We start from the raw sequence: 24,486 nt of genomic DNA on the forward strand, positions 1-24,486 counted from the left end.
AGGCTGTTCTGATCTCCATCTGATGCCGAATCCAGCCACCCTCAAATCGGTCTGTCGTGAAGATCTTGCCCTTTCCATCCCGGGCTAGTTTATCGGAGAGCGGGTATCCCTCCTACAGGTTAGGTACTGTTAGGTGCTTCCCCAATCTATTTTTGATTGATTATCGTCTGTTCGTGTCACTGACAGGCTCAAGGAAGAAAAAAGAAACTCCATAGAACCGACTGCCCTGGATGTACTCGATTCTTTCAATCACTCATCATGTTGACAGTTGAAAAGTCCTGGGTTAATGTACAGCAGAAAACTTTTACTAAATGGTTGGTATATGCTCCGATTCCCCCCCTCACTGGTCCTTTGTTATTGTTTGATTGAGACGGTGGTGCCCCTCGTTCGCTGGATAGTTTCTTCTTGATAGCGATCTGTCCACTTCCCAACGCTCGATTTCGGCGTCGAACCTGCCCTGGCTGACAAACTCCTGCCCCCGTAGGCTTAATGACAAGATCAAGGTTCGAGGCATCTTGATCGATGACCTTGTAATCGACCTTTCCGATGGCGTGAGTCTCCTCCTACCTCCCGAAAGCCGAGTCTGAGAATCCAGACATTGATCGGTCAACTCTCCTAGGTTATCCTCATCCACCTGCTCGAAATCCTCGGCGGAGAATCACTCGGCCGTTATGCTTCCAAGCCCAAGCTTCGCGTGCAAAAATTCGAAAATGTCAACAAGAGTCTTGACTTCATCAGGGGGAGGCGGATTCAGATGACGAATATCGGAGCGGAGGATATCGTCGATGGTAATCGGAAGATTATTCTGGGTCTGATATGGACGCTTATCTTGAGATTCACTATCAGCGACATCAACGCGGAGGGCATGACTGCTAAGGAGGGTCTTCTGCTGTGGTGCCAGAGAAAGACCGCTTGCTACGAGGAGGTAGAAGTCCGCGACTTCTCCACCAGCTGGAATGACGGTCTTGCTTTCTGTGCTCTCCTCGATATCCACCGACCGGATCTGATCGATTTCGACGCCCTGGATAAGAATGATCATCGCGGGAACATGAAGCTAGCGTTCGATATTGCGGCGAATGAGATTGGCATTCCTGATTTGCTGGATGTTGATGACGTCTGTGACGTTGCAAAACCTGACGAACGGTCGCTGATGACTTATATCGCCTATTGGTTCCATGCCTTCTCTCAACTGGAAAGGGTGGAAAATGCGGGTCGGCGAGTTGAGAAATTCATCAACAATATGCATGGTGCCTGGGAGATGCAGAACTCATACGAACGGAGGATGAAAGAGCTCTTGCGTCTAATTAGAGCTCAGCGCGAAGCATGGAAGAATGCATCGTTCGAGGGAACTTACAAAGACGCTAAAGAACAGGCTCGCCAGTTCTCCTTATACAAGAGAAACGAGAAACGACGATGGGTCGCCGAGAAATCAGACCTTGCTGCTTTACTGGGTAATATCAAGACCAAACTCAGCACCTATCGGCTTCGTCCGTACGATCCGCCGGAAGAGCTACGCCTCGAAGTCTGTGACCAGGAATGGGAGCTATTGACTCGTGATGAGCACGAGCGGAGCCAGCTCATCAACGAGACCATTCGGGACATCAAGAACGCTCTACGCCGATCCTTCGCGGACAAGGCTAATGACTTTGCACTCACACTAAAGACCTTGTCTCTTGCTATTTCTGGTCTTGACGGCGATGTAGAGGACCAATTAGAGCATGTCAAGAGACTCAATGACAATCTCCCTCCACTCGACGCTTTCTTAGAAACCATTGCGGAACTTGACGAACAGTGCGTCGAAGCGAATATTGAGGAGAACGACTTCACAACATATACCTTAGATGAACTTTCTTACGAGCTGAGCTTAGTCAAATCAAGTATCTCCAAGAAGCTCGCGTTCCTCGAGAACCAGCTAGTTGCCCGCAATATGACCAACCTGACCCCGATCCAATTGGAAGAGTTCGAATCTGTCTTTAGACACTTTGACCGTGATTCATCGAATACACTTCACGAGCTCGAGTTCTCTGCAGCCCTCGCTAGTCTTGGACTCGTATACGACGAGGAAGAAATGCACCAGGTCTACGTCGAAACTTGCGGGCCGGCCAGGCTAGCGCAGAATGCTGGCGTCAGCTTTGAGCAGTTCATCCACTTCATGGTCAGCGTGACGGAAGATCAGCATACTGCAGAGCAGGTCTTTCAAAGCTTCCGCGAGGTTGCGGATGGCAAGGTATGTACCTCCACAGCCTGAGGGGTTCCGCAGCAGTTGCTGAGAATCCTTGCTAACTGATCAATTTGCAGCCCTATGTCACAGAGCTCGATCTCCGCCACTCGCTCATTCCGGATGAAGTCATTGAGCACCTTGTTCAGACAATGCCGCTACATCAAGGTCCAGATCTTCTGGAAGATCGAGACCTTCCCAAGTATGACTATATTAGCTTCATGGAAAAGATGATGGAGCATAACAACAAGAACAAAGATAGCTCCTCTGTCAACGGCGACCACTAAATTGGATCTACAGCAATTTCCGTTTCAGATTGCCTTTACTTTTGCCTTCAATCCTTTTTACTTGGTTTTTCCTCGTGGGTTGTTACTGGAGTTTGGCGGAGCGAAAAGGGGTCTTGGTCTTTCGATGAGTGACAGTCTCAATCATGCATACAGGACATGAAGCATTGATTTTTTTCTGTTTCTAACCTCTTGTCTTGCATGATTATTATTCTCCTTCGTCAGTGCATGCTGCGTTTTCTCGTCTTGTTTGAGCTGTACGCGATTCCTGMCATGTATACCACCATTCAAGTCAAAGTAAAGTAATTGATGAGTAGAAATATTTCTGCTAGGTACTCTCCTTTTGACGTTTAACAGGTTTGGATCAAAGTGTACGTACGATAAATTAGCATCTGGTTGTACGTCGATTGAAACATCTTTGAAAGCAGCGCTCCCACAGAAGGAGGATCAGCGTAATGAGTTCGCTCTGAACCTCGAATTTCGTGATCGTCTGGTTTTTTCCTTTCTGCTATTGACTATATGATGCTTACAATTCCTCAATTCACCCTTAACTTGGGTTATTGGTGGATCTCATCCATACTGTTAAGATCTCAACTTTGGGCGTTGAGTATACACCTTAGAATCACATGACCTAGGCTTATTTCTGGTCTCAGTCGCAGCTCAAACTTCTGATACAACTACCAACAATCTTTCGTCAGACACACCAATTTACGAACATTTTTCACCTATTGCTTCTAACATATTATCCAACCTCTATCGTCTAGCTCTTTATAGCCTGGTCTTCCGCCGTGTCCAAGATGGACCGTAGTCTCGATGAGATCATTGCTGAACGCCCTGTAAGGCCTCCTATATTTTTTTCTCACCTTGCGCGCACCGAAGAAGCTTCACTTGTTTGCTAATATGAAAAACTGTATAGCAGAAACAGAATAGAGGTCGCCGTCCTCCTCAAGGTCAAGGTCGTCGCCGTGATGGCGTGAAAAAGGTCCGTCCATATATCGTCTGACAAAACAAACCATCACTCTCCCAGGTCAGCTGCGCTGACCTCCTACTTTTCGAGCTTCTAGGTCCTCCCTCCTCTCCTTTCGAACCTCCCTATCGCAACATGATCAGTACAGCTGTCGTTGGTCTTGTCGTCCTGTCTTACACGGCCTCAATGCACGCGAAAGAAGCCGCAGATTGATGGAGCCGTTTCCAGACTGCATATTTAGATTTCCAGCTGACCTTGTCTCTCTTTTTGCGTCACAACAGTCCTACAGAGAAGAGCGAGTCGACTTAGATCTGTAATTGGCCCCGCAAAACCCACAATATGGAATCCGCGTTTACTGATAGCGTTACATTTACAGTGATTGGGTCCACGACAGATTTGACGACGACAGAGACAGTGCGTTTTAAACCTGGCTTCGTGGCAATTGTCACGGGGGATTTTCGTTCCTCTTTTTTGTTTTTAACACAGGTTTCTTTCAGCCCGCCCTGCTCGTGGCCCCCGACGTCCACGCGGTGACCGTTACTCCCCTTCGCCCGATCGGTATGTCTGGCTTGAATTTTACTGCTGAAGGACTTTGTGGCTGTGACTAACTCCTGACGCAGCGCGTCCACCGGAGCAAAGATTCGCGTTGAGAACCTTCACTACGACATTACGGAGAGCGATCTGGAGGTAAGAACCGATCAAAGAGCATATGACATGTGGCGCTTGATCAGTTAGCTGATGAGTTCTCTGTTTAGGATCTGTTTACTCGGATCGGACCTATCTCAAATCTGTCTCTCGTCTATGACCGGGCTGGGCGCTCCGAAGGTGTTGCCTACGTTACCTACAACCGTGCGAACGACGCGAGAACGGCAATCTCGGAATTCGATGGCGCAAATGCTAAAGGGCAGCCTATCCGTTTGACACTAGTCGCCTCCGGCGGTGGAAAACGGGACCGCAACCCATTTGACAATGTCGAACGCCCTAAGGGAAGTCTTTTTGATCGCATCGAGCGGCCTCGCGATGCCCGAAGCTTGAGCCCCGGAAGTGAGAATGGTGATGCCGAAGGCGGAGCACGTCGTCGCCGGGGCCGTCGCCCTGGCGGTGGCGCAGGCTACCGCCGTAGCGACGTTTCGAAGCCGGCCCCGGAGCACATTGACCGGTACGTGCCGGGACAGCGATCGCCAGTCCGACGAACCACCAATGGCAGACGGCAAGGGGAGCGGCGAGATGATAGGAACCGAGGCGAGGGCCGCCGGAACCCTAACGCCAGACCTAAGAAGACACAGGAAGAGCTTGATCAGGAGATGGATGATTACTGGGGAGGCGCAAATGCGGGTGCTGGCGCTGCTGACAAAGAGATTGTGCCAGATGAGCCTCAGCAGATTGCCCCAGCTACGTCCGCTGTGGCTGGTGATGACGATGTTGATATGATTGAATAGGACGTTACCTACATTACGGAGGAATAAGGAGGGTGACTTGGCGTTCTATTCGATTTTTCTTGCTCTTTGTATTTCTCAACTCAACCAGATTGGAACATCTTCATGTGCGCAGTTTTCCTTGACGCTGGGCGTGTAATATGAGACAACTGGTTTCGCATGCATCATGCAGTACTGGTACATTATCTCGATCCGCGGTTCAAAGTCTGCATTGTAAAGGTAGGTGTTCGAAAGGCCCCGGTTTATATGCAGATTATAAACTTGACACGTGGCGAGCATAGGAGTCGCGAGACCCAAATGAGTCAACGGATAGCCAGTATTGAACACAGACCTCGTCTCGTGGGAGCAAGGGTCACTGTAGGCTGGGAAACCTTTCCATAGGCGCAGAAACCTCTGTATCTACCGCCACAGCCCATAGGGCTCTCTGCATGCTTTCCAGAGCTTGATTGTTCCATCTTCACTTCCTGTGCCGTAGAGCTTGCCATCAGGAGAAAAGCTGACTGACCAGATTGGGCCGTGGTGACCCTTTTGGACCTCTAAGATTGCAGGTTAGCGTGGCCATACGTCTTAGAAGATGGAAGGTCCCTATGCACATACCGAGCTCTTCTTCGGTGCGTAGATCGTACACCCGAGCCCAGGTATCGTCAGCACTGCCGGTGACCAATCGGCCAGTATCATTATTCACAGCGGCGCTAGCGACCTCGTATCGAAAGTCCATCTTCTTCAAAAGCCGCCCGGGTGTGACACCATCGAAGAGGTAGACACTCTTTCCGGCCGCGACGGTTAGGATACCGGGGTCATTGGGTCGAGTGGCGAGGGTGTTGAGCTCGCAGCTACCTATCGTGCCTTCGACAACGTACTCGACGACAGGGTGGCGAGAACGAAGATCCCACCAGCGGATTTTCCGATCCTCTGCAGCTGTCGTGAGGATGTTGTAGTCTTGATTCCAGACGATGGACTTGATCGTGCCTCCGTGCACGCCAGGCCCAATCTCATAGCTCGTGATTGCACTAGCCCCGTTGCCGTTCTCTGCGGCTGATGGGGACGTGGGCGATGAACTGTTACTACCACCGCTACGTGTCAGATCAAAAATACGTAGCTTTTTCTCGAAGCCTCCGGTGGCCAGAATTTGAGGGGACGATTGAATCGGGAATGCCACCGCTCGACAGATGTGCGAATGCTGGAGGGTGTGCAAGCATTCACCAGTATGAGTATCCCACACCTTCCTGTGGATTAGTGTTAGCAGTCCCGTTGGTGCTTCCGCAGTACGAGGAATGCTAATACATACGCGGAGAAATCTGCAGCCGCAGTTGCTGCAATGTTGGCATCCGTCGAAAGACGAGCTTGCCATACAGCTCCCTTGTGGCCAAGGAAAGTGCCAATCCTGAGGGGTAAGTCTTAGTCAAGCAATTGGTAACGATAAAAGCGACAACCACTAACCAGTCACCAGTAATACCATCCCGGAGCATCGGGTTGTTGTCTATCAGAGAATCTTAGCTTAGCCACGATGCAACATTGGGGCGAAAACAGGTACCTTTGCAAGCAGAAATTAGATAGTACTGATCGTCCTCTACAAGAGAGGAAAAGTTCAGATGAGGCACTGGACGAGAGTGTCCATGGCAGGTCAAGGGCACAACTTTAGGGATATCTATTTATCGTCAACACACAGCTGAAGAAAAGCTCTCTGAATTGAGAAAGCTTACCTGAGGCCATCTTGAATGTTTGAATGGCCAATATTATCGAATCTGTGTCTGTTCGCTTAGTGGTGATTGGTTGTTTGCTTTCAAGGTTGGTGCGGCCGTGAAGAGGATGGTGATCAATGCTTGGACATAGGCTTGAAACTGCCTATCAACGATCAAAGCATGAATTGACAGGTCATAGAAGACTTCAGACAGACGTCAAGAATCAATATAGGTAATGATACAGGGAAGTAATCGTCAATTTCATCAAATCATCAATATAGATTGGCGGGGTAATCGTGATGAGGCAATCGGAAAAGAGAAAGAAAACTTATGAAAAGTTGCCCAGTAGTAATCCCAACCGTACACAGAAGTAGCTAAGTAGCTAAGTACTTTATCAGACCAGCTAACGGAAGCAAACAAAGGAAAGACTCCGACTCCAAAGAAGCAAGACAGGAGTTTCGAGGGATACTGAGTCGAGCAAGTTAGTCTTCCTGTCCTGATAGCTCCGTTCGTTGATACTCCAAATTGTCGGAGTTTCGTTCAAAATCTCCGATTGCTCACGCTAGACTGGAAGCAGTAAAAAGGACTGGCACGTGACGTGTATCCTTCGACTTCTGGGCTGGACAAATAGTAAGATGCATCGTACATGATGTCGTTTCATGATGTAGTCTGGCTTACTCTTGCTCACCGATGTTCATATGGAGCTCTAGGTAAAGGGAAATGTATTTGACCTTCTCCACTGGTTCTCTTCACTCACAGGATGTATTTCATCTAAGTACAGATATACCGCGTCTCTACTATGCGCAAGTAACATCTAGTGACCAATGATAAATGCTCCGTTGCCAGTTGTAGACTAATTTGACAAGCTTTAGGATTACTACTGTAATGTATCTATCAAATAATGAATCATGCTTAACCAAAGCTGTGATGGTGAAGTCTTACCCCTGAAATCAATTCTAGTATCTTCTTGTCACATGTACCTGGCTTTCACCGCCCACATGATATGATGCATGCTGTTCTCCGCACCTGCTGTTGTTGTTGGTTACCGTGAACTGAGTGCCTACCAACAAGAGGACTATCGATCCTACGATCTCTTTACCTTGGAAGAGAACGTTCTCATCAATTTCTTTCCTACCCTGCTTGTTGCCTCCTCCCCACAGAGCTCTGCCGTAGCAGCCTTTATGTATGCCTGACTTCAAGATCTCCGCTTCTTTGGAGGGCCACGGCGATGATGTAAGAACGTCCCCGACAATGACTCTGGTCACCGCAAATGGCAATCACCATGCTTTTCAGCTGCTGACTCTTGTCTTGATTCTCAATTTCAGGTTCGCGCCGTGGCCTATCCGAATCCAAATGTAGTAATTTCGGCTTCTCGAGATGCGACCGTTCGGCTGTGGAAGCTGGTATCTACCCCGCCGCCTGTTTATGATTCCACCATATCCGCCCACGGCTCGGCCTTCATCAACGCTGTAGCCTACTACCCACCAACATCCGACTTTCCTGAAGGTCTTGTACTTTCTGGCGGCCAGGATACGATAATAGAAGCAAGGCAACCCGGGAAAACTGCTGACGACAATGCTGACGCAATGCTCCTGGGCCATGGTCACAACGTCTGTGCATTGGACGTGTGCGCAGAGGGAGGTTGGGTGGTAAGCGGCAGTTGGGACTCGACTGCGAGGCTGTGGAGAGTCGGTAAATGGGAATGTGAAGTGGTCATGGAGGGCCACCAAGGCAGTGTCTGGGCTGTTCTGGCCTATGATAAGAACACGATCATTACCGGTGCGTCTATCGCCTCCTTCCCTTCATGTGCCAGATAAAGATATAACGTGCTCATACTTTGACCAGGCTGTGCCGACAAGATTATACGGATCTTCAATACATCAGGAGACCTTGTTAAGAGCATTAAGGATTCTCGCGATGTCGTTAGAGCTCTGTGTAAGCTTCCTGCTTCACATCCCTCAGGCGCACACTTCGCTTCCGCAAGCAATGACGGAGTCATTCGACTGTTCACCTTGCAGGGGCAGCTGGTTGCTGAGCTTCTTGGTCACGAAAGCTTCGTATATTCGTTGGATGTCTTGCCGACAGGCGAGCTGGTCAGTTCCGGAGAAGATCGAACCGTAAGAGTATGGAATGGCACACAGTGTGTGCAGACAATTACCCATCCTGCAATCTCAGTATGGGGCGTTGCTGCCTGCAAAGAGACCGGCGATATTGTTACAGGTGCCAGTGATCGTGTTACGCGGATTTTCAGCCGAAATGAAGAGCGAGTAGCAAGCCCGGAGGTGGTTCAACAGTTTGATAAAGCCGTCAAGGAATCCGCAATACCTGAACAGCAAGTCGGCAAGATCAACAAAGAGAAGCTTCCAGGCCCTGAATTTCTCAAACAGAAGTCCGGTACGAAGGAAGGTCAGGTGCAAATGATTCGCGAAGCAGATGGCAGCGTTACGGCCCACACGTGGTCCGCTGCTTCGCAAGAATGGATTGCTGTTGGTACGGTGGTTGATTCTGCTGCTAGCAGTGGGAGAAAGATCGAATATATGGGACAAGATTACGACTATGTCTTCGACGTAGATGTCGAGGATGGGAAGCCTTCCCTCAAGCTTCCATACAATATTTCGCAAAACCCATACGAAGCGGCCACTAAATTCATCCAAGATAACGAGCTGCCTATGAGTTACCTAGACCAAGTCGCGCAGTTCATTGTGCAGAACACGCAGGGCGCAACCCTTGGACAATCTATTCAAGAACCTGCGCCCACCGGCGCTGATCCCTGGGGCCAGGAGAGGCGTTATCGCCCTGGAGATGCCACAGCAGCAGCGGCACCCCCTACGCCTTCTTTGCCTGAATCACGCCCTAAGGTCCTTCCTCAGAAGACGTATCTCTCCATCAAGACTGCTAATCTCAAAATCATTGCCAAGAAACTACAGGAATTGAATGACCAGCTCGCATCCTCCGGGTCAAAAGACTTATCCCTCAGTCCTCCTGAGTTGGAGACTGTAGTTTCGCTGTGCGGTCAGCTGGAGTCTTCCGTTGCCCTCAAATCATCGCCCGTAGTGGACGCTGGGCTGAAGTCATTGCTTAGAGTTGCAACCACGTGGCCTGCCACCAGCAGACTACCTGGCTTGGACCTGCTCCGCTTGCTCGCGGCTGCAACACCCCTGGTTGCCACTGCAGACTACGATGGAAAAGATCTTGTTTCTGTGATTCAGGCGAGTGGCATATTTGATCCACCGTTGAATGTAAACAATGCCATGTTGTCTATCCGAATGCTGGCGAACCTTTTTGAGACCGACGCCGGTCGTCAATTGGCTGTGAATAGGTTCGACCAGATTGTCGCGGTCGTCAAGTCAGCTTTGAGCAACAGTGGAACAACACCGAATCGCAATCTCACCATAGCGGTGGCCACACTTTACATAAACTTCTCTGTTTACTTTACCTCTGGAGGGAGAGAATCGGCTCCAGAGTCATCTGAGCGGGGTCTGGAGCTCGTTGGGGAGCTGGTCAAGCTAATCACAAGCGAGAAGGATTCGGAAGCTGTGTATCGTGCCCTTGTCGCCCTAGGAACTCTTGTTAAGGCGCTAGGCGAGGAAGTGAAGAGTGCTGCGAGGGATATTTATGATGTGAAAGGCATCCTGGAGAAGGTGTCAAGCTCCGGCAGTGGGAAAGAGCCTCGGGTCAAGGGCGTCATTAGCGAGATTAGAGAGGCGATGTTGTAGATTATGACAAACCACAGCACGGTTTGAAGGCTTTGCGGGACGACATCGCGATTGGAAGCATTTTGTCTTGCGACTTCAGGACAGAGGACTGATTATTTATGAGGCTATGGTCATGCTACGCCAGCTCGAATCGATCGATAGACTTTTTGAATGGCATTCAATAAAGAGCGCGCATTTATATCATGCAAATTTCCATACACATCGTACATAACGTCGTGCTCAATGGAAACGCTGGCGTAAGATTTGATGGGCAGAAAAAGAGGACCTCCGAAACTCGAAACCGTATCAGCGTTGCAATTCATAAGCAGCGCAGCGCAGCGCAGCCATTATAGCCGCCCTTCGGCATCAACACCAACTTCCACGATCTGGTCGATGCCAGGATACTCAGGACAATCCAATCCGTACTTCTCCACGATACTCTTGGTCAAGAAACGACCACCAACAAAGTGCCTGCCGCGGTAATATTTCACGCATGGCTTAGGGGCCGTGAGACTGATCAGCGCTTCGGGCATAAATTTGGATCCCGGACCCTCCTTGGGTGGACCACTCTGAATGTCCCAAGAGCTGGGCGCATCGACACTCAGCACAGGGACTGACGACGACTCGATCTGGGAGATGATGGATGGGAAGGGGTCGCGGAGAGGACCTCCGAAGGAGAACCCGAAGATGGCGTCGACGAGGAAGTCGGCGGACTTGAGGGCCTCGGTGAAGTCTGGCACGAAAGGGACGGATAGGTTTTGTAGCTGGGTTTTGAGGCGCTGTTGATGCGAGATGATTAGTATTGGTCTATTGGGAGGGGTCCCGGGGGGTGGCTCGCCTGGTACAGCTCATTCTTCCCTTCTTTGGGATAGTAGACTGAGGGTGTATAGCCGTACTGTGCCAGATGGCGAGCGGCTACTAGGCCGTCGCCGCCTTTTGAAGCGCGTCAGCGTCAGCCGTTGAGCTCTTGGTTGCGGATGGGATGAAGCGTACCGTTGTTCCCCGGGCCACAAGCGACAAGGACATTCTTGCCAGCGCTTGGGGGATGAAGGCGATAGACTATCGCAGGTGTGTTAGCCTCTGCTTCTTCTTATTTTGATTGTTTGCCCACGGCGTGAACACATGCCTGCCTGTGAAACGGACAGCCCCGCGAGTTCCATCAACTGGTCCAAGGACCATCCGCCCATCTCCATCAAGTCCTTATCGAGGGAGGCAGCATCTTTGGCTGAGATAGCCTGGAATATACGATGAGCTAGGTAGCATAGTTTGGAGTTAAATGCTACCTACCTTCAACGACATTCTGGCGGTCCTACTGTACTGTCGAACTGCTGTGGGGAGATATCGTTTTGCGAGAACGGAGCGGAACATACAATGCGAGATATTAAGTCAATTTAAAATCAGTTATGATAGCTAGAAGCTCAGATTAGGGTAGGGGAGGTGCAAGAGGGATATTTATATCTGTCTATGGTGTGTGGTATAGTAAAGATGGACAATCTACCAGTAGAGAAGTACACTTTCATATACTCCGTAGAGAGATACATGCCTGTCAATCGCATTGCATCATCGCGATGTTTTGTTCTCCACAACCAGCACTAGTCCTTTTTCGGCACGTCCGGAATAACACATCCTCCGTAGCTCAATCTGAACATCCGCGGGAGTCAAAAGTAAAGTGCAGGCTCGACTCAGCGTTGCTTTATTTGCTTGTCGGTTACGAAGGTCAACGATTCGAAACAGTCAAAATGGTCGTCAGAATACGTCTCTCTCGCTTTGGCAACAAGCATCAGCCATTTTACAACATTGTTGTTGCACAGGCTCGGTAGGTCTCTTTCTTTTGGTGCTTTTTTTTCTGTCCCTTTGAACTGTTCGGTTGCCTGTCATCGACATCTAGATTGGATTGATGCACAATTGCCAACCAAGTGACTGTCAAGAAATTGCTAATCGACTGTTCCACTGCAGGTCCGCTCGAGACTCGAAACCCCTTGAAGTCATTGGCACCTACAATCCTATTCCGCAGCGCCCTACGAATCTATCCGAAGAGGAAGCTCGGCGCGCAAAACCATTCAAAGAGGTCTCTCTTGATCGCTCACGGGCAAAGTACTGGCTTGGTGTTGGTGCACAGCCCAGCGAGGGTGTGTGGCGGTTATTGAACTTGGTACGTGGTTGGCAAGCTCAAGAAAATCGAAGCTCTTCGCTGACTGGGACGATGATAGGCCGGCCTTGTTCAACCCAAGTCTAATGCTCAAAAAGAATGAGCAGACTCTTCTTGTTTATTTAGGCTCGAGAGCTCAATCGGTTGAGACGGCTCTGTTTAGATCGAGAATACTTCGATTCGGGTGGTTGGGGTAGCGATTCTCTCTTCTGGCATTCAAAACGGCGTTTACGAGAATTGTCATTTTCTGGAATATACTTGGGTTGAAACCATTATTTGTACAGTATGCGGATATGATCGTGGGTTTCGGTTAATTTGCGACGAATAAATCGATCGGTTGATGCAATATTTGGGATCCGGGAGTACATCCAATTTGTGCCTGAGGTTTGAATTTCTCGCGCTGAATCGGCTGATACACCAGACTGCGGTCTAAGCCACGAGGTCTAGGGTAGTCTGTGAGTGATCTTGCTGTCACTGTCAGAATGTCGAAATGGTCCTTCCCAAGCCTATTGCGTTTCCGTCCCTAGGGCTGCCCCTCCCAGAGACAAATCTCTTTTTGAAAAGGTTTTCGCCGTTTCATGCCTCATTCTTTGTTGACGCTGCTGAACGGTCCGTATAAGCCTAGAAGGCACCTGGGAATGAGAGGTCAACCTTACCTTCATTCCTCGACGCGACTAAGCAAAGCCAAGCACTGTGATGTCGACGCCAGACTCGTAAGTCGTACGTCAACCGAGTGGTGTCCTGACAGGAATGTGTTACGCTTTGGTTTGAAGTGACAGTCTGTCGGCAGGCCAGAGCCGGTTGTGGTTGTTGTCGTTGATGACAGGTATATCCCTGTCGATGAAGCTTTTGGTGGAACATATGGAACATCGAAATATAGTCAAATAATCGAAACTCTTGAGCCAATGGGTTCCAAAGTCCAGAGTGCAGGCGAGCCAGGGGCCACTCTGTCAAATTTCCCCAGGAATTCCCCTTCTCCTTACAGCCAATCCCTGTGTGATTGATAGCCACCCTCCTAAAAAGATGAGGACACGCCGTCTAAGTAGCGATACAGGCGTAGGGCCAGTATGATGATTGGTGGTTGCGAAGGACTAGACTGGATGATCAACATCAGAGTTTGGGCTTTCCATGAGTCCAGGGCAAGCCACATTCGCCATGAATTCCTTTGTGGACATAACCATGAAGAGCCCAGCAAGGTCCAGGGGTAACGCTCGAAGTAGACATCTAGGTAATCTTTGGAGTCATAGTTGATAAGAGTTCATAATGTGTCTATGATTACGTTGTCAGTCGTTCCCATGTCTGCTGGTTCATTATCATCCACATGATATGAATTTCTGAGCTCCCGACCCTATTTGGGAGACGGGAGACGATGGATATGAGACCATTCCATGGATGTCTGTCTGACTGAGGATATCCAGAGTCATCAACAGACGACAACAACTTTCCTACCTTGGTGAGATAATCATGTATATGGCGATCTGTTTATGAAATCATTCCATCATTGTCCGTCATAGGTCCATGCGAGTAATAACAAAGTCTGATGGATACCCGTAGGGAGTGTTCCTATACAGATGGCTTAGCTACAACCAGAGTCGAGCGTCCTTGTTCTTCAATGATGAGACATATCAGGTACTTCGTCATTGATTTTAGACAAGGAGCGAGAGGAACAGTACGGAGTAGTTACCTCATGTTTACAAGATAAAGCAACAGGCAGAGATGATAAGTGATAATTCACGGGGCTCCACCTTTATGCACGACCTCTGCAACTAATGGGACACGCACTTCCCCTGCGGCCTGCCCTGGACTAGGACGGACTATAAGTAACCCTATCTTACGGGGTAGATACTACTAGTACCTAATGTTCGCATCCGGACCGTTCGCTGTGGATTATCTAAGACACCCAACCATTCTTGCTGTTCTCGGTATGTCCCTCATTACACTCCATATTCCACTAAGTCCATCAAAGACATAGTTGTAGTATGAATATGCTCTCCGTCAATTTTCTGCTTTTCGTACTCCGTACTCGTCAGACAGTCTAAGACTCTCAGGCCCAACTGACGACCGACGCTCATGGGCCCTTGATAGCGCGTCGTGTCAATTTAACTTGCTGGGTCGCGCTTCAGCTGAGTTGGGTCTAGCCGAGTCACTTACACCATCCGCGGTCCCTGATTGGCCTGCGCACTCTGGATGAATTATGGATGCAATCAGAGAACCCCTCGATGTCATTCGTTCCTTTCATCATCAGACCCGATCCATCCTCATCCTAGGTACGGAGTATAGTCGATACGGATTACTGACTCAGAGTGTAAGGTAGGGTAGTTTTCGACCTTCGACTCCTGGGACGGAACCAGACTCGATCCATGGGCCACACGATGCACCGCCTACTGAGACTGAGCGACAGCCTATCTACCTTAGCTAGTACGTTAGGTATCTTTTTTCTACGAATCTCGTGGAGCGTATGCAGAAGGAAAGATGAATCCGCTTAAAAGTACCGGAGCTACTGTAGGTACCAGAATCCTATKAGTTCATGCGTAGTGCTAAGTACTACCTATTATTGGTAGTACGCTGCAGTTGTCTCTCAGCACCAGTTCCGGACTTCAACTAGACACTCTGGGTACTCGTAATTGTTCATCCCAATTAATGCGATAATTCCATAAGGTATTATTATTCATCCTTCAATGCGCTCTTTTTCGTTTTCTTTTTCTTTTCCTTTCTCTGCTTCCACATATTTAGATTAATCATTATCACCACAACCATCTTCTTCTTCTGCTGCTGTCATTCGCGTGTCCCTTGGATCATTCTTTGGTCGCCATTCATCTTATCTGGGTCACTACCAGCCGGCTAGACTAGACTATGCCATAGGTAATAATCCTCCTCCGCCTCCCTCCTCCTTTTACACAACCCCCCCAAAAGTTCCAAACTTTCCCTTCCACACCTACCGTAGCAGGCTACCCTTACACCCACAGCCAGTTCCACTCTCTGTACTTGGTACTGCCGTACAATTACTGTATCGAACCACCGCCTTCCCCCTCGACGCACACCCCCCCAAACCTCTCTCATCTATCTACTCTCCGTTACTGCAMTCACTGCCACTATTCCACCTTTACTCTTCCGTTCTCGTCTTCTCGTCCGATCTACCTCGCCCATCCATCTTCCTCCTTTCCTCTTCCTTCGCCTCATCGCCACCAAACATCTCATTCTTCCTGTTACTTTTGTGGATTACTCATTCCTCCCTTAGTTAATCGATCCTTGTCAATTTTATCGCGTATCGACCTCTTGTTCGACTCCTTCTCATACAACTTCCCTCGGGCCCCCGTCTTCATATTGCCTCCTTCGCCGCCAAGCTGCCACAGGCCTAATCGCGTTCCTTTCGAAGACTCGGTCGCGTTTCTTGATGAGGGCATAAAGAAATCACATCGTCGTGCATCCATCTATTCTTCATATTTTGGCGCGTCATCTTCGTCGACCTGAGCTATTTTGACGCTCTTGCATCGTATCGCAATATTCTTGCTCGCTCCGGCAGACATACCTTCCCTCCTTTTCTAGACACCCCGCGACTATTTTTCATCATCAACCCTGCGAATACATTGTTATCATCGCACACTTGTATTGTGACATTACTGGTCCTCGAGGCATGAGTGCCGGTTCGAGTCAGTCTACTCGTACGAGTCCAGGTTCTTACAGTACCACTCAGCGCACGCCTTCCGTCTCCTCGGGCGCGTCGCCTCCTCAGCAGTCGCTATCTTCCTCCCAGCCGCCCTCGACGGCCCAGAATGCGATGTCGACCGACGTGTATTCTCCCACTGCCTCGCAAACATCGAACCCTCTAGGCGGCTCGTTTTCTTATCCTTTCTCTCCGCTCGGTCCCTCCTTGCCTTTCGACAGTGTCGCGCCTGGCAACATGCGTTTAACTGATTCCGATCGGTCGGCCCAGACCCTGAACGGCTTCGGTCGACCCACAAGTGGTAATACTGGCGGCGCAATTGTGATGCGAAAGTTGCCCCGAAACACTAGTCGCGAAGCGCTGCGGAGTATGTTGCTTTTTGCGAAAGATTTCGTGGATGCGGATTTCTTTCCTGTTGAACTCCCGGAGGATCACGGGTACCTGACCGCCATTGCGCGCTTCAATACGATGGCTGCGGCTGAAGAAGCCTGCGCTCTACTCGATGGCAAGCCAAACTCGCAGAATGATGCCAAAATGATCGTTGAGCTCTATCATGGACCGGTCCCGTCGGCGTTGAACCCACCGAGGCGCAATACGATTGATCACACCGCGACTCGAAATATGTTGGGTAATGGCCACCTGTCGCGGTCTTCCCGGTTCAACGGCACTTTCCAAAGTCTTGAGAAGCTGGCAGCGCCAAATTCGTCCCTGCAGTCGAATGGCGACACACTGACCTCGAATTCAGAGTCAGGATCTCGTCTTCAAAGCATATTTTCTCCGCAGTCCCCGATCGGCAATGGCGTTCATGACCTTCCGCGCGTTAGTGGTAAGTCAATGATCGACCAGGATCCGGACGAAGATACGGGTGAGCTACTCAAAGATCCCGTTGGCTACGCTGAGAACGGTCATTCTTCTTCGGTCGCCCTGCCTCGACGTTCGACGAATCCTCAGTATCCCACCAACCGATTCGGCAGCCTCTCTCTGTCCACCAACATGACCTCCCCGCCTCTGCACAATTATGCGCCTGGTGGCTCAGGGCGCATGGGGGTCCCGACGCCTTCCTCCGCCTTCCCTCAGACAATTAATGGTAACACTATGATGGGAGGTCATGGATACCCTTATGGTAGTCAGCATACTCCTCGTCATAGCCTTCCCGCGGCGAATCCGAACGACTTGAATCCTCCCTGCAATACCCTTTATGTGGGTAACCTTCCTCCGGACACGTCCGAAGAGGAGCTAAAGGCTCTCTTCTCCAAGCAACGCGGATACAAGCGCCTGTGTTTCCGGAACAAGCAAAACGGTCCCATGTGTTTCGTTGAATTCGACGAAGTAGCCATGGCTAGTAAAGCGCTCAATGAGCTTTATGGATACAAGCTCTCCAACAGTAACAAGACAGGGATTCGCTTGAGTTTCTCAAAGAACCCACTGGGTGTTCGCTCCGGTCAGCCGGGCAGCATGAACGCGTCCAATCACCTTTCTGCCCAAGGCTCGATCCCTGGTGGTAGCAGTCTCGGAGGCGTTCACAGTCATATGTTCTCGACGGTAAGCGGTCCTCCACCTGGGCTTGCTGCGCCGCCGGGACTGGCGATGCCAATGGCTTTGAGAAACAATGGGGCCATGCACCCGCCAGGAAATCCCCACGCACCTATGCCCGCCAACGGGTCGTTCAACTCAAACTCTGGTTTGGGAATCAGAGGAAATAACATGAATTCGTTGATGTCCCCGACTCCGCCCCTCACGGGAGGTGTTGGCGGCACTTCTACCGGATCAAACGTGGGAGGCTTCAATTCTTTCTATCCTGACTACATGATGGGTCGGTAGATGGGTCCTATTTCTACTCTGGAATTAATGTCCGACATGTTTGATGACAATTGAGGGTTTTCAAGTCTGGCGCATTGGGAGTCCTGGATTTTCATGAGCTAGATCAGCATTCGGAGGGCTCCCCTTACCTCCTGGGAGTAAGGACTACGGTATTCTGGCCTTAACTGCTTGTTTTTTTAAATCTCCCGTCCCGTTTTTTTTGTTCTTTGTTTTCATAGCATGGTATTGTGGGCGCTTTTCTGATGTCTTTCCGTTGGTGAGGCTGCACTTCTCTTCGGCTCTATGCTGTTTGTATTCAGATCCCGGCAAAGCTTTCGGGGAGTTGCATTTTCTCAGGTTCACCGTTTTTGTTACTCGAGTTACTTCACATACCCAGCCTCTTTTTGTTTCTGGTCTTTCTCGCACTCTCTTCTCCTGGGATTTTCTTTGCTGCCCCTTACTTGTAATTGTGCTCCTGTTTTCGCGATACCTCATTTCTCAGCCTCACCATGGGGGACAAACAGTGTCCAACTCGAGTGGCCTGATTCTAGTGGTCTTGTCCTGCGTTCATGATTCCCTCTTGCATCGGTTCTTCTTACGGCCATTCTTTTATCTTCGTGAGGACTGCCACTGCCTCGTCTAACGCGCGTGGAGCCTCTTGTGTTTGACTCTTTTCTTCTTGCCATGGAGGTCATACTACCCTTCTTTGCTCTGATATATGGTTGACTTGCAACTCGCCTCGATTCACAAATGGATGAAGGAAAGCTTGGGAAATTGAAAAACAAAAAGAAAGAAAGAATCAAAACAAGAAGGTGGGATTCGAGCGAGGAATTTCTGACTGCGTTGCTCGCCAGTCTGCGGCAAAAGCGCAGTATGATTTGCAGGATCATTATGGCTGGCTCCCGCAAGGATATATGGCCAAAAGATGAACCATTCGTGAGGCGTTGGCTTTACACGGTTGTACATCCATCAAGATACACTTCTGGGTTCTTTTATCTGTTCCTCAAGCTCTTTGGGGAGGCGTGATCGGTACTTATTATTGTCGTTGGTCCCTGGTTTGTAGCGAATTGCTCTATCGTGGCTATGATCAATTGCATGTTACTTTATTCTCCACGGCGTCACCTTTAATTTTCTTTGCTTCTCAAGCTCTGTTGGCTACAATGAGGCATGCCGAGGGACAGTGTACTGTTCGATCTTGCTTTCTGGCGGATTGCTTTCTTACTTACTTACTTGCTATGCTAAATGGAAAATTGAAGACGAGAGCTTTTATACTATGTCCTGTGCCACCTTTCCACATTCCGACCGAAGATTTAGAGGTAGTATATCACCCCGTGGGCTCAAGGAGGGCACGACAATGTTGGTTGGATCACGTGACATGCACGGACCACATCGTGAGAGCCGAAAAGTTTCTTTCCAAATGCCCGGCTGCCCTTCTTCCACTGTCACAAACACCGGGGCTGTACTTCACCGCTGCCTCTCACGGACGTTTTTAATTCTAGAGACGCTCAATTGCTCATGCTCAAGCTGTATAAGCCCATCACTGCGTGATCCCTGGCTTTGTCCTCGAGCAACAGTACTCCCCTCCACCCGAGACCTGATTGAAAATGCCTCCCCGAATACAAAACCAGCTGGTCTCGGGCTCTCTCCTCCCTTACCTCTCTTCCTCTACTTCCTCATCCTCATCAACCTCTTCCACATGTATCTCCAAGCTCTCACGATCGTGCCCCTCTCGTCCCCTTTCCTCCTCGCCCGCCGCTCAGACCAGACTGCGAAATGAGATGTTCGCGTGGATCAATGGCGAAGGTGCTGCACTGAAACAACACACGCCAGGGCGGACGAATTACATTACTCGCCTCAAGGGCAACGCCGGCAATCGGCCCTTTCCTCTGAACCCTAATTTCGTCAGTGAGCCCATACTCAGCGAGGAGCTGCGCAATGAGATTCACCGGCGAGTTGTGGACAGAAAGCAGAGTGTGCGTGCCGTCAGTGTTGACCTTGGGGTGGATATGCGGCGAGTAGCAGCCGTTGTTCGGTTAGTAGAATTAGAAAAGCGATGGAAACAACAGGTATGCATGCTTTCATTTTCTTTCTGCTCCGTTCCGGCTCTATCGGGTATTTCCCTTTTGCGATGGCATGGTACAATGATGAGAACAACAAAAAAATCGATTAGTCTTTAAGACCCCAAGCATAAACAGCTTGGGAATGCTTATAACTCCCATATCTGATTTGTGCCCATGTCTCGTTTTCGGTTGAAAATCTCGCGTCTCGGCAGCCTTGGATTGCTCTAACACGATGCTTGAAATTCAGGGAAAGTCGCTAGCATTGCCATACGCTCGTGCAGTCCACGAGATGGTCCCAGTCACAAACCTCCGCAATGACCTGGACGCTCGACCCCACGAGTCCATCAACGATCTCCCCGTCCACCGCCTCACCGATCCCCAGATCTTCTACCCCGTCTCCGAATCCAGGCAATTCACCCGCGTTGACGCCGGTCGCGTGTTCTCCGCCGCGCCCGCCCTGCCACACAGGGAAGTCGAGCGCGACGTGGCCTATCCCGACGAGGCAATCAGCAAGGTCACGCAGGACCCATCCCACATCGAGCGCGTCGGCAAGGGTGACAATGAGCAGCAGGTCCTCCAGCCCGCGGATGTGCGCATCCCGCACCCGCACCTGGTTGCCCACGAGCGCCAGATGCGATCGAACCCCCACGAGTTCCGCGAGAACATGAAGCTCTACCGCGAGCGGCTCCAGCAGGAGGAGAAGATCGAGCAGGAACGCAAGAGACTCGCCAAGGAGCGCGCCGAGCGGCGGCTTGTCCGCGTGCAGCCTGAATCCTCGCGGTTCGAGTTCCGCATCAAGGATGTCGTTGTTAGTCGCGAGGCGGTGGGCACGGATGGTCGTGGTGCCGGGGCTCCCGGTCGGAGATACGGTGTGCCTACGTATGACCGCAAGAAGGGGCAGGTCAAGATCCCTACTCGCGTGGAGGTCTAAACCGTTGATCCATATATGATGAGGGAAGGTCTCGTTCTGCTTCTGCGTTCATGAGCTGCTCTCGTTCAGGGAAGTGATGTACTGTACAAATATCTCGTGAAGGGTTTGTCGAGCATTAGCATTGTACTTATATTCAGCCATGTTTTAACAATGTCAATACCAACCCATGGGCTCCGAGCTCAACCCCCAAGGGTATATATGCGTACTTTCGAGTCAATCGGCCTTGCAAAACCAACTACTTTGGCTATAGCTGAATGATCAAGTGTAGTACTAGGTACAAACGTATGCAGCTAGTCTCATTAGTCAATCGCATTACCAATTGCCGGTATCAGCATGTCAATGCCAGTAGAGGACCTAGGCTAACTAATAACAACAGAGATGCAAATAACAATGCAGTGATGCATGGATTCACAAAACAACAAACACAGAGCAAGACATCTCCTTTCGTATGCGAGAGCATGTCGCTAAAGCAGTGATAGTATATACAATCGAGGATTCATGCCGCTCAACAAAGGAGATCTTTGTGATAAACACTGGGAATGGACGGACCAATAAGGTATGGGCATCACATATGACAGAAGGAGTAATGGCTATGCTGGGTATCCAATGGAAGATACAGAAAAGCGGAACGTGTAAGAGACTGAATGTAACAATAAGTAATATCAAACAGACGAACTCTCGTACAAATCGCGTGAGTATAATGGTATCAAAGGGAGACATTGAGGCCTGAGTTGCAGAGGGTGCAACTAACTACGTAGCACCCAGAGCTTGGTGCTCCTCATCGTTAGAAGGTTCAGTTGGGTCACCGACGTGCACGGAGGTAAGTGGACTGGCCGGTGAATCCAGAGTCTCGTTGCCCTCGCCACTACCACTTCCGGGAGGTTCCCCAGGAAGGATATCCACGGGCTTGGTCAATTCGGGAACGGTGGACTTGCGTTTGCCCGCACCAGGACCTGCGTCAAGCTCCCGGGCCGTCGCGTTGACTGCTCCAGATGACGAGGAGGTCGAGGTTCTGCTGGACACACCATTAGCGCCCGTCTGCAGAGGGCTGGTGAGACCTCCATCGGTGGGAGAAGATGATGGGGCTTCGTCGGCAAATCCTCGCCATTTCCGCCAGCCTTCAAAGTCAATCAGAGCTTGCATGCAGCCCCATTCAGTCACCTTCTGTTCCAACCAAGGAAATCCAACGGGCTAGAAAAAGGGAGAGAGTCAGCCACTAACCCGGAACAGGATGCGCGAAGGCGTCCAAAATGACATACCTTGGTCAAAAAGTCATTGCAGCCGGCAGCCAGAGCCTCATGCCGATCGCTCTGCAAACTACTGGCGGTCAGAGCGACAATGATAACCGGACTCTTGAACAGAGACAAGTCATGAAGAGTATCCTCCTCGGACAGCGAAACCTCAGATGATGATTGATTCACTTCCGCCGACACAGAGCTGGCACTCGATCGTCCCGAGGCAGTCTTGGTGAAGACACCGACCCCGTTCAGGCGCTCGAGTCTCCGAATCTCCTTGGTCGCATCTAACCCGTTCATGACGGGGAGTTGGATATCCATCAGGACCAAGTGAAACCCACCCTGGCGCCATTTCCTCACCGCCTCCTCACCGTTTGCAGCGCACTTCCAACGGACGCTGAGCCGCTTCATGAAAGCTTCCAGGAGCTTCTGGTTGATGATATTGTCTTCGACAATGAGGACGTTGATGGGAGGAACCGTGCCTTCAATAAGGCCGCCAAAGGCAGCGTTTGGCGATTGGCCGTTGCCGGCCTTCTTCGGTTTTGTGGGACGTGGGCGCGGTGAGGCAACACGCGCTGGCGGCGTGTGCGTTTTGGTCTGAGGCGATTCGGGAGGAGGACCAGGCGGTGTAGGGACCTGGGGCGCTGCTGCGGGAGGTTGAGGACCTGAGGCCATACTCGAGTCTACATCTAGTCAGTAAGAAACGATATCTAAACGGTCCAAAGAAGAACAGTAAGGGTCCACGCGTACCTTTTGCATTTGGCGCTGTACCAAGCATTGTGGGTGAGTTGGTAGTATGTCGAGTGAGCGGCGGCCGGCGGGAATGTCGGGTTGCTCTATTGCCTGGTGAGGGTAGCGGAGGCGCCATACCAGTGGTGAGAATAGAGATTGAGGGTGCCGTATGGGCGTTCACGCTCGTAGATGAGGCCGACGGATGAGCGGGGGGCGTCGGGACATTTGGGTTCGCAGGCATGAGCGGAAAGTACTCGCCATGCTCGCCCGGTTCCGAATGGTGATAATATACAGGGTGGCGGGGGGACGGCTTCGGCGTTCGCCGTTGAGGGATATCTATGACCAACGCTTCGTCCACCGTCTGACCCCCAGGAAAGTAAGTGTCAATGATCACACCTAACGGTTCCTCCGGACTCAGTATCCGCTCGGGCGTAGACTGTCGGTTGGAGCCTTCTCGAGGAGAAATGCGGATCATGATATCAGGCGAATCAAATGTTTTCCCCAAAGAGTTGGCGTACTTCATGATAACTTGATCGCGCAGCTCGTCGACAAGCGAATCTTCCATGGTCGGTACCAGGGTGGCCGAGCCCCCTGGCCGTTTGACCCAGATTTTTCGAGGAATCATGTCAGCGTTGACTGTGGCAGGGTGACCGCTGCTCTGGCCTAGGTTCTGGGAAGGCCCAAACCCCAAAAGACCACTGATCAAGTGTTGATGTGAAGCTGGAAGAAGCGACTGACGGCGGACCCCAATGGTGGGGCGCTTCGGAAACGGGGACGACGACGGAGGACCGACGAAATGGGAGACAGATTCTTCAGAAGAGTCCTCGGCGACAGCACCCAAGGACGGAGTCAATTGAGATTCGAGTGGTGGCACGCCGGAACTTTCTCGGACTGGTCCGTAAGCTGCTTGACGCGAGCTTGCGCCAGCGGGCCGTGGCAGCGAAGCCGAAAGTGGAGGAGGGGTCGCCGACGCTGAATGTAGCGAGTCGTCGCCAACGGGAGTCTGTGGTGGAGAGGGCTTATTGGCAAGCTCTGCGGTCAAGCTGTACTGAGGATCGGAGTCGTTCCGGATACGTTCGTAGCCGTACTCGCCTTCTTGACCTCCCTCTGGCGATTGTGACTCCCCTTTGTCTTTTCCCTCGGTCGGCTGCTTGTGCCGAAGGCTCCTCACGAATGTCGGAGACTGCTGAATCGAACTGTTCTGTGAGCCTTCTTGATGTGAGTTTGCGCCCGATCGGTCGAAGTGGGTGAAGTACTGATCGCAGCCCGCTGAGGAACCAGTGGCAGGACCAGGAATCTCGCCGGGGGTACTGAGATGATCGAGGGGTATGGAGGAAACTATGCTGTAGGCGCGGGATTTGGCATCCCCTTCTCCTTCGTTAGGGGTCAAGAGATGAGGAGGTAGGGAACAGGAAAGGTCGGAGGCTGAGTTGGGGTCGACAGGCGGATCCGCTCCGGCGGCCGCCTTTTTCTGAAAGTTAACGGGTTTCTGGTTCTGTTTTGGATAGGTTGTAGCCGTGGTCGATGATCGCCGCAGAAGCTTCGACTTGAGCAGCTGCGACAGGCGGCGCTCAGGCATGATGACGATCCACCACAGTGATGTCTGATAGCTCAGCTATCAAATATTATTGCA

The 24,486-nt window shown here is 50.7% G+C and overlaps 9 protein-coding genes across 9 annotated transcripts; 6 read left to right on the forward strand and 3 right to left on the reverse strand.

Moving 5' to 3' along the window:
• Positions 1 to 258: 258 nt before the first annotated feature.
• On the forward strand, positions 259 to 2,505 carry Asppvi_004618 (alpha-actinin, sarcomeric (f-actin cross linking protein); the record flags this gene model as incomplete). Its single annotated transcript, XM_043300566.1, has 4 exons — positions 259 to 314; positions 485 to 551; positions 620 to 2,227; positions 2,299 to 2,505. The coding sequence occupies 4 exons, from the start codon at positions 259 to 261 to the stop codon at positions 2,503 to 2,505; spliced, it is 1,938 nt and encodes a 645-aa protein (XP_043156501.1).
• A 794-nt stretch (positions 2,506 to 3,299) lies between these two features.
• Asppvi_004619 (putative RNA binding protein) lies at positions 3,300 to 4,908 on the forward strand (the record flags this gene model as incomplete). Its single annotated transcript, XM_043300567.1, has 7 exons — positions 3,300 to 3,338; positions 3,419 to 3,484; positions 3,751 to 3,782; positions 3,846 to 3,883; positions 3,956 to 4,031; positions 4,090 to 4,156; positions 4,225 to 4,908. 7 exons carry the CDS (start codon positions 3,300 to 3,302, stop codon positions 4,906 to 4,908), a joined length of 1,002 nt encoding a protein of 333 aa, XP_043156502.1.
• A 396-nt stretch (positions 4,909 to 5,304) lies between these two features.
• Asppvi_004620 (WD40 repeat domain-containing protein) lies at positions 5,305 to 6,618 on the reverse strand (the record flags this gene model as incomplete). Its single annotated transcript, XM_043300568.1, has 6 exons — positions 5,305 to 5,441; positions 5,503 to 6,131; positions 6,194 to 6,289; positions 6,346 to 6,385; positions 6,440 to 6,553; positions 6,609 to 6,618. 6 exons carry the CDS (start codon positions 6,616 to 6,618, stop codon positions 5,305 to 5,307), a joined length of 1,026 nt encoding a protein of 341 aa, XP_043156503.1.
• Positions 6,619 to 7,772: 1,154 nt separating this feature from the next.
• Asppvi_004621 (WD repeat PLAP family protein) lies at positions 7,773 to 10,303 on the forward strand (the record flags this gene model as incomplete). Its single annotated transcript, XM_043300569.1, has 3 exons — positions 7,773 to 7,820; positions 7,913 to 8,366; positions 8,433 to 10,303. The coding sequence occupies 3 exons, from the start codon at positions 7,773 to 7,775 to the stop codon at positions 10,301 to 10,303; spliced, it is 2,373 nt and encodes a 790-aa protein (XP_043156504.1).
• Positions 10,304 to 10,629: 326 nt separating this feature from the next.
• On the reverse strand, positions 10,630 to 11,581 carry Asppvi_004622 (NADHX epimerase; the record flags this gene model as incomplete). Its single annotated transcript, XM_043300570.1, has 5 exons — positions 10,630 to 11,061; positions 11,121 to 11,215; positions 11,276 to 11,341; positions 11,409 to 11,517; positions 11,570 to 11,581. The coding sequence occupies 5 exons, from the start codon at positions 11,579 to 11,581 to the stop codon at positions 10,630 to 10,632; spliced, it is 714 nt and encodes a 237-aa protein (XP_043156505.1).
• Positions 11,582 to 12,021: 440 nt separating this feature from the next.
• Positions 12,022 to 12,534, forward strand: Asppvi_004623 (mitochondrial 37S ribosomal protein bS16m; the record flags this gene model as incomplete). Its single annotated transcript, XM_043300571.1, has 3 exons — positions 12,022 to 12,098; positions 12,239 to 12,434; positions 12,493 to 12,534. 3 exons carry the CDS (start codon positions 12,022 to 12,024, stop codon positions 12,532 to 12,534), a joined length of 315 nt encoding a protein of 104 aa, XP_043156506.1.
• Positions 12,535 to 16,065: 3,531 nt separating this feature from the next.
• Positions 16,066 to 17,916, forward strand: Asppvi_004624 (cell cycle RNA binding protein whi3; the record flags this gene model as incomplete). Its single annotated transcript, XM_043300572.1, has 1 exon — positions 16,066 to 17,916. The coding sequence occupies one exon, from the start codon at positions 16,066 to 16,068 to the stop codon at positions 17,914 to 17,916; it is 1,851 nt and encodes a 616-aa protein (XP_043156507.1).
• Positions 17,917 to 19,499: 1,583 nt separating this feature from the next.
• On the forward strand, positions 19,500 to 20,886 carry Asppvi_004625 (mitochondrial 37S ribosomal protein mS45; the record flags this gene model as incomplete). The annotated part of the gene is made up of 2 exons (XM_043300573.1): positions 19,500 to 19,961; positions 20,203 to 20,886. The coding sequence occupies 2 exons, from the start codon at positions 19,500 to 19,502 to the stop codon at positions 20,884 to 20,886; spliced, it is 1,146 nt and encodes a 381-aa protein (XP_043156508.1).
• A 750-nt stretch (positions 20,887 to 21,636) lies between these two features.
• On the reverse strand, positions 21,637 to 24,432 carry Asppvi_004626 (ssk1 response regulator receiver; the record flags this gene model as incomplete). The annotated part of the gene is made up of 3 exons (XM_043300574.1): positions 21,637 to 22,077; positions 22,146 to 22,804; positions 22,872 to 24,432. 3 exons carry the CDS (start codon positions 24,430 to 24,432, stop codon positions 21,637 to 21,639), a joined length of 2,661 nt encoding a protein of 886 aa, XP_043156509.1.
• Positions 24,433 to 24,486: the final 54 nt, after the last annotated feature.

Source organism: Aspergillus pseudoviridinutans (assembly GCF_018340605.1).
Source record: "Aspergillus pseudoviridinutans IFM 55266 DNA, scaffold_3, whole genome shotgun sequence".
Classification (NCBI taxonomy): Eukaryota; Fungi; Ascomycota; class Eurotiomycetes; order Eurotiales; family Aspergillaceae; genus Aspergillus; species Aspergillus pseudoviridinutans.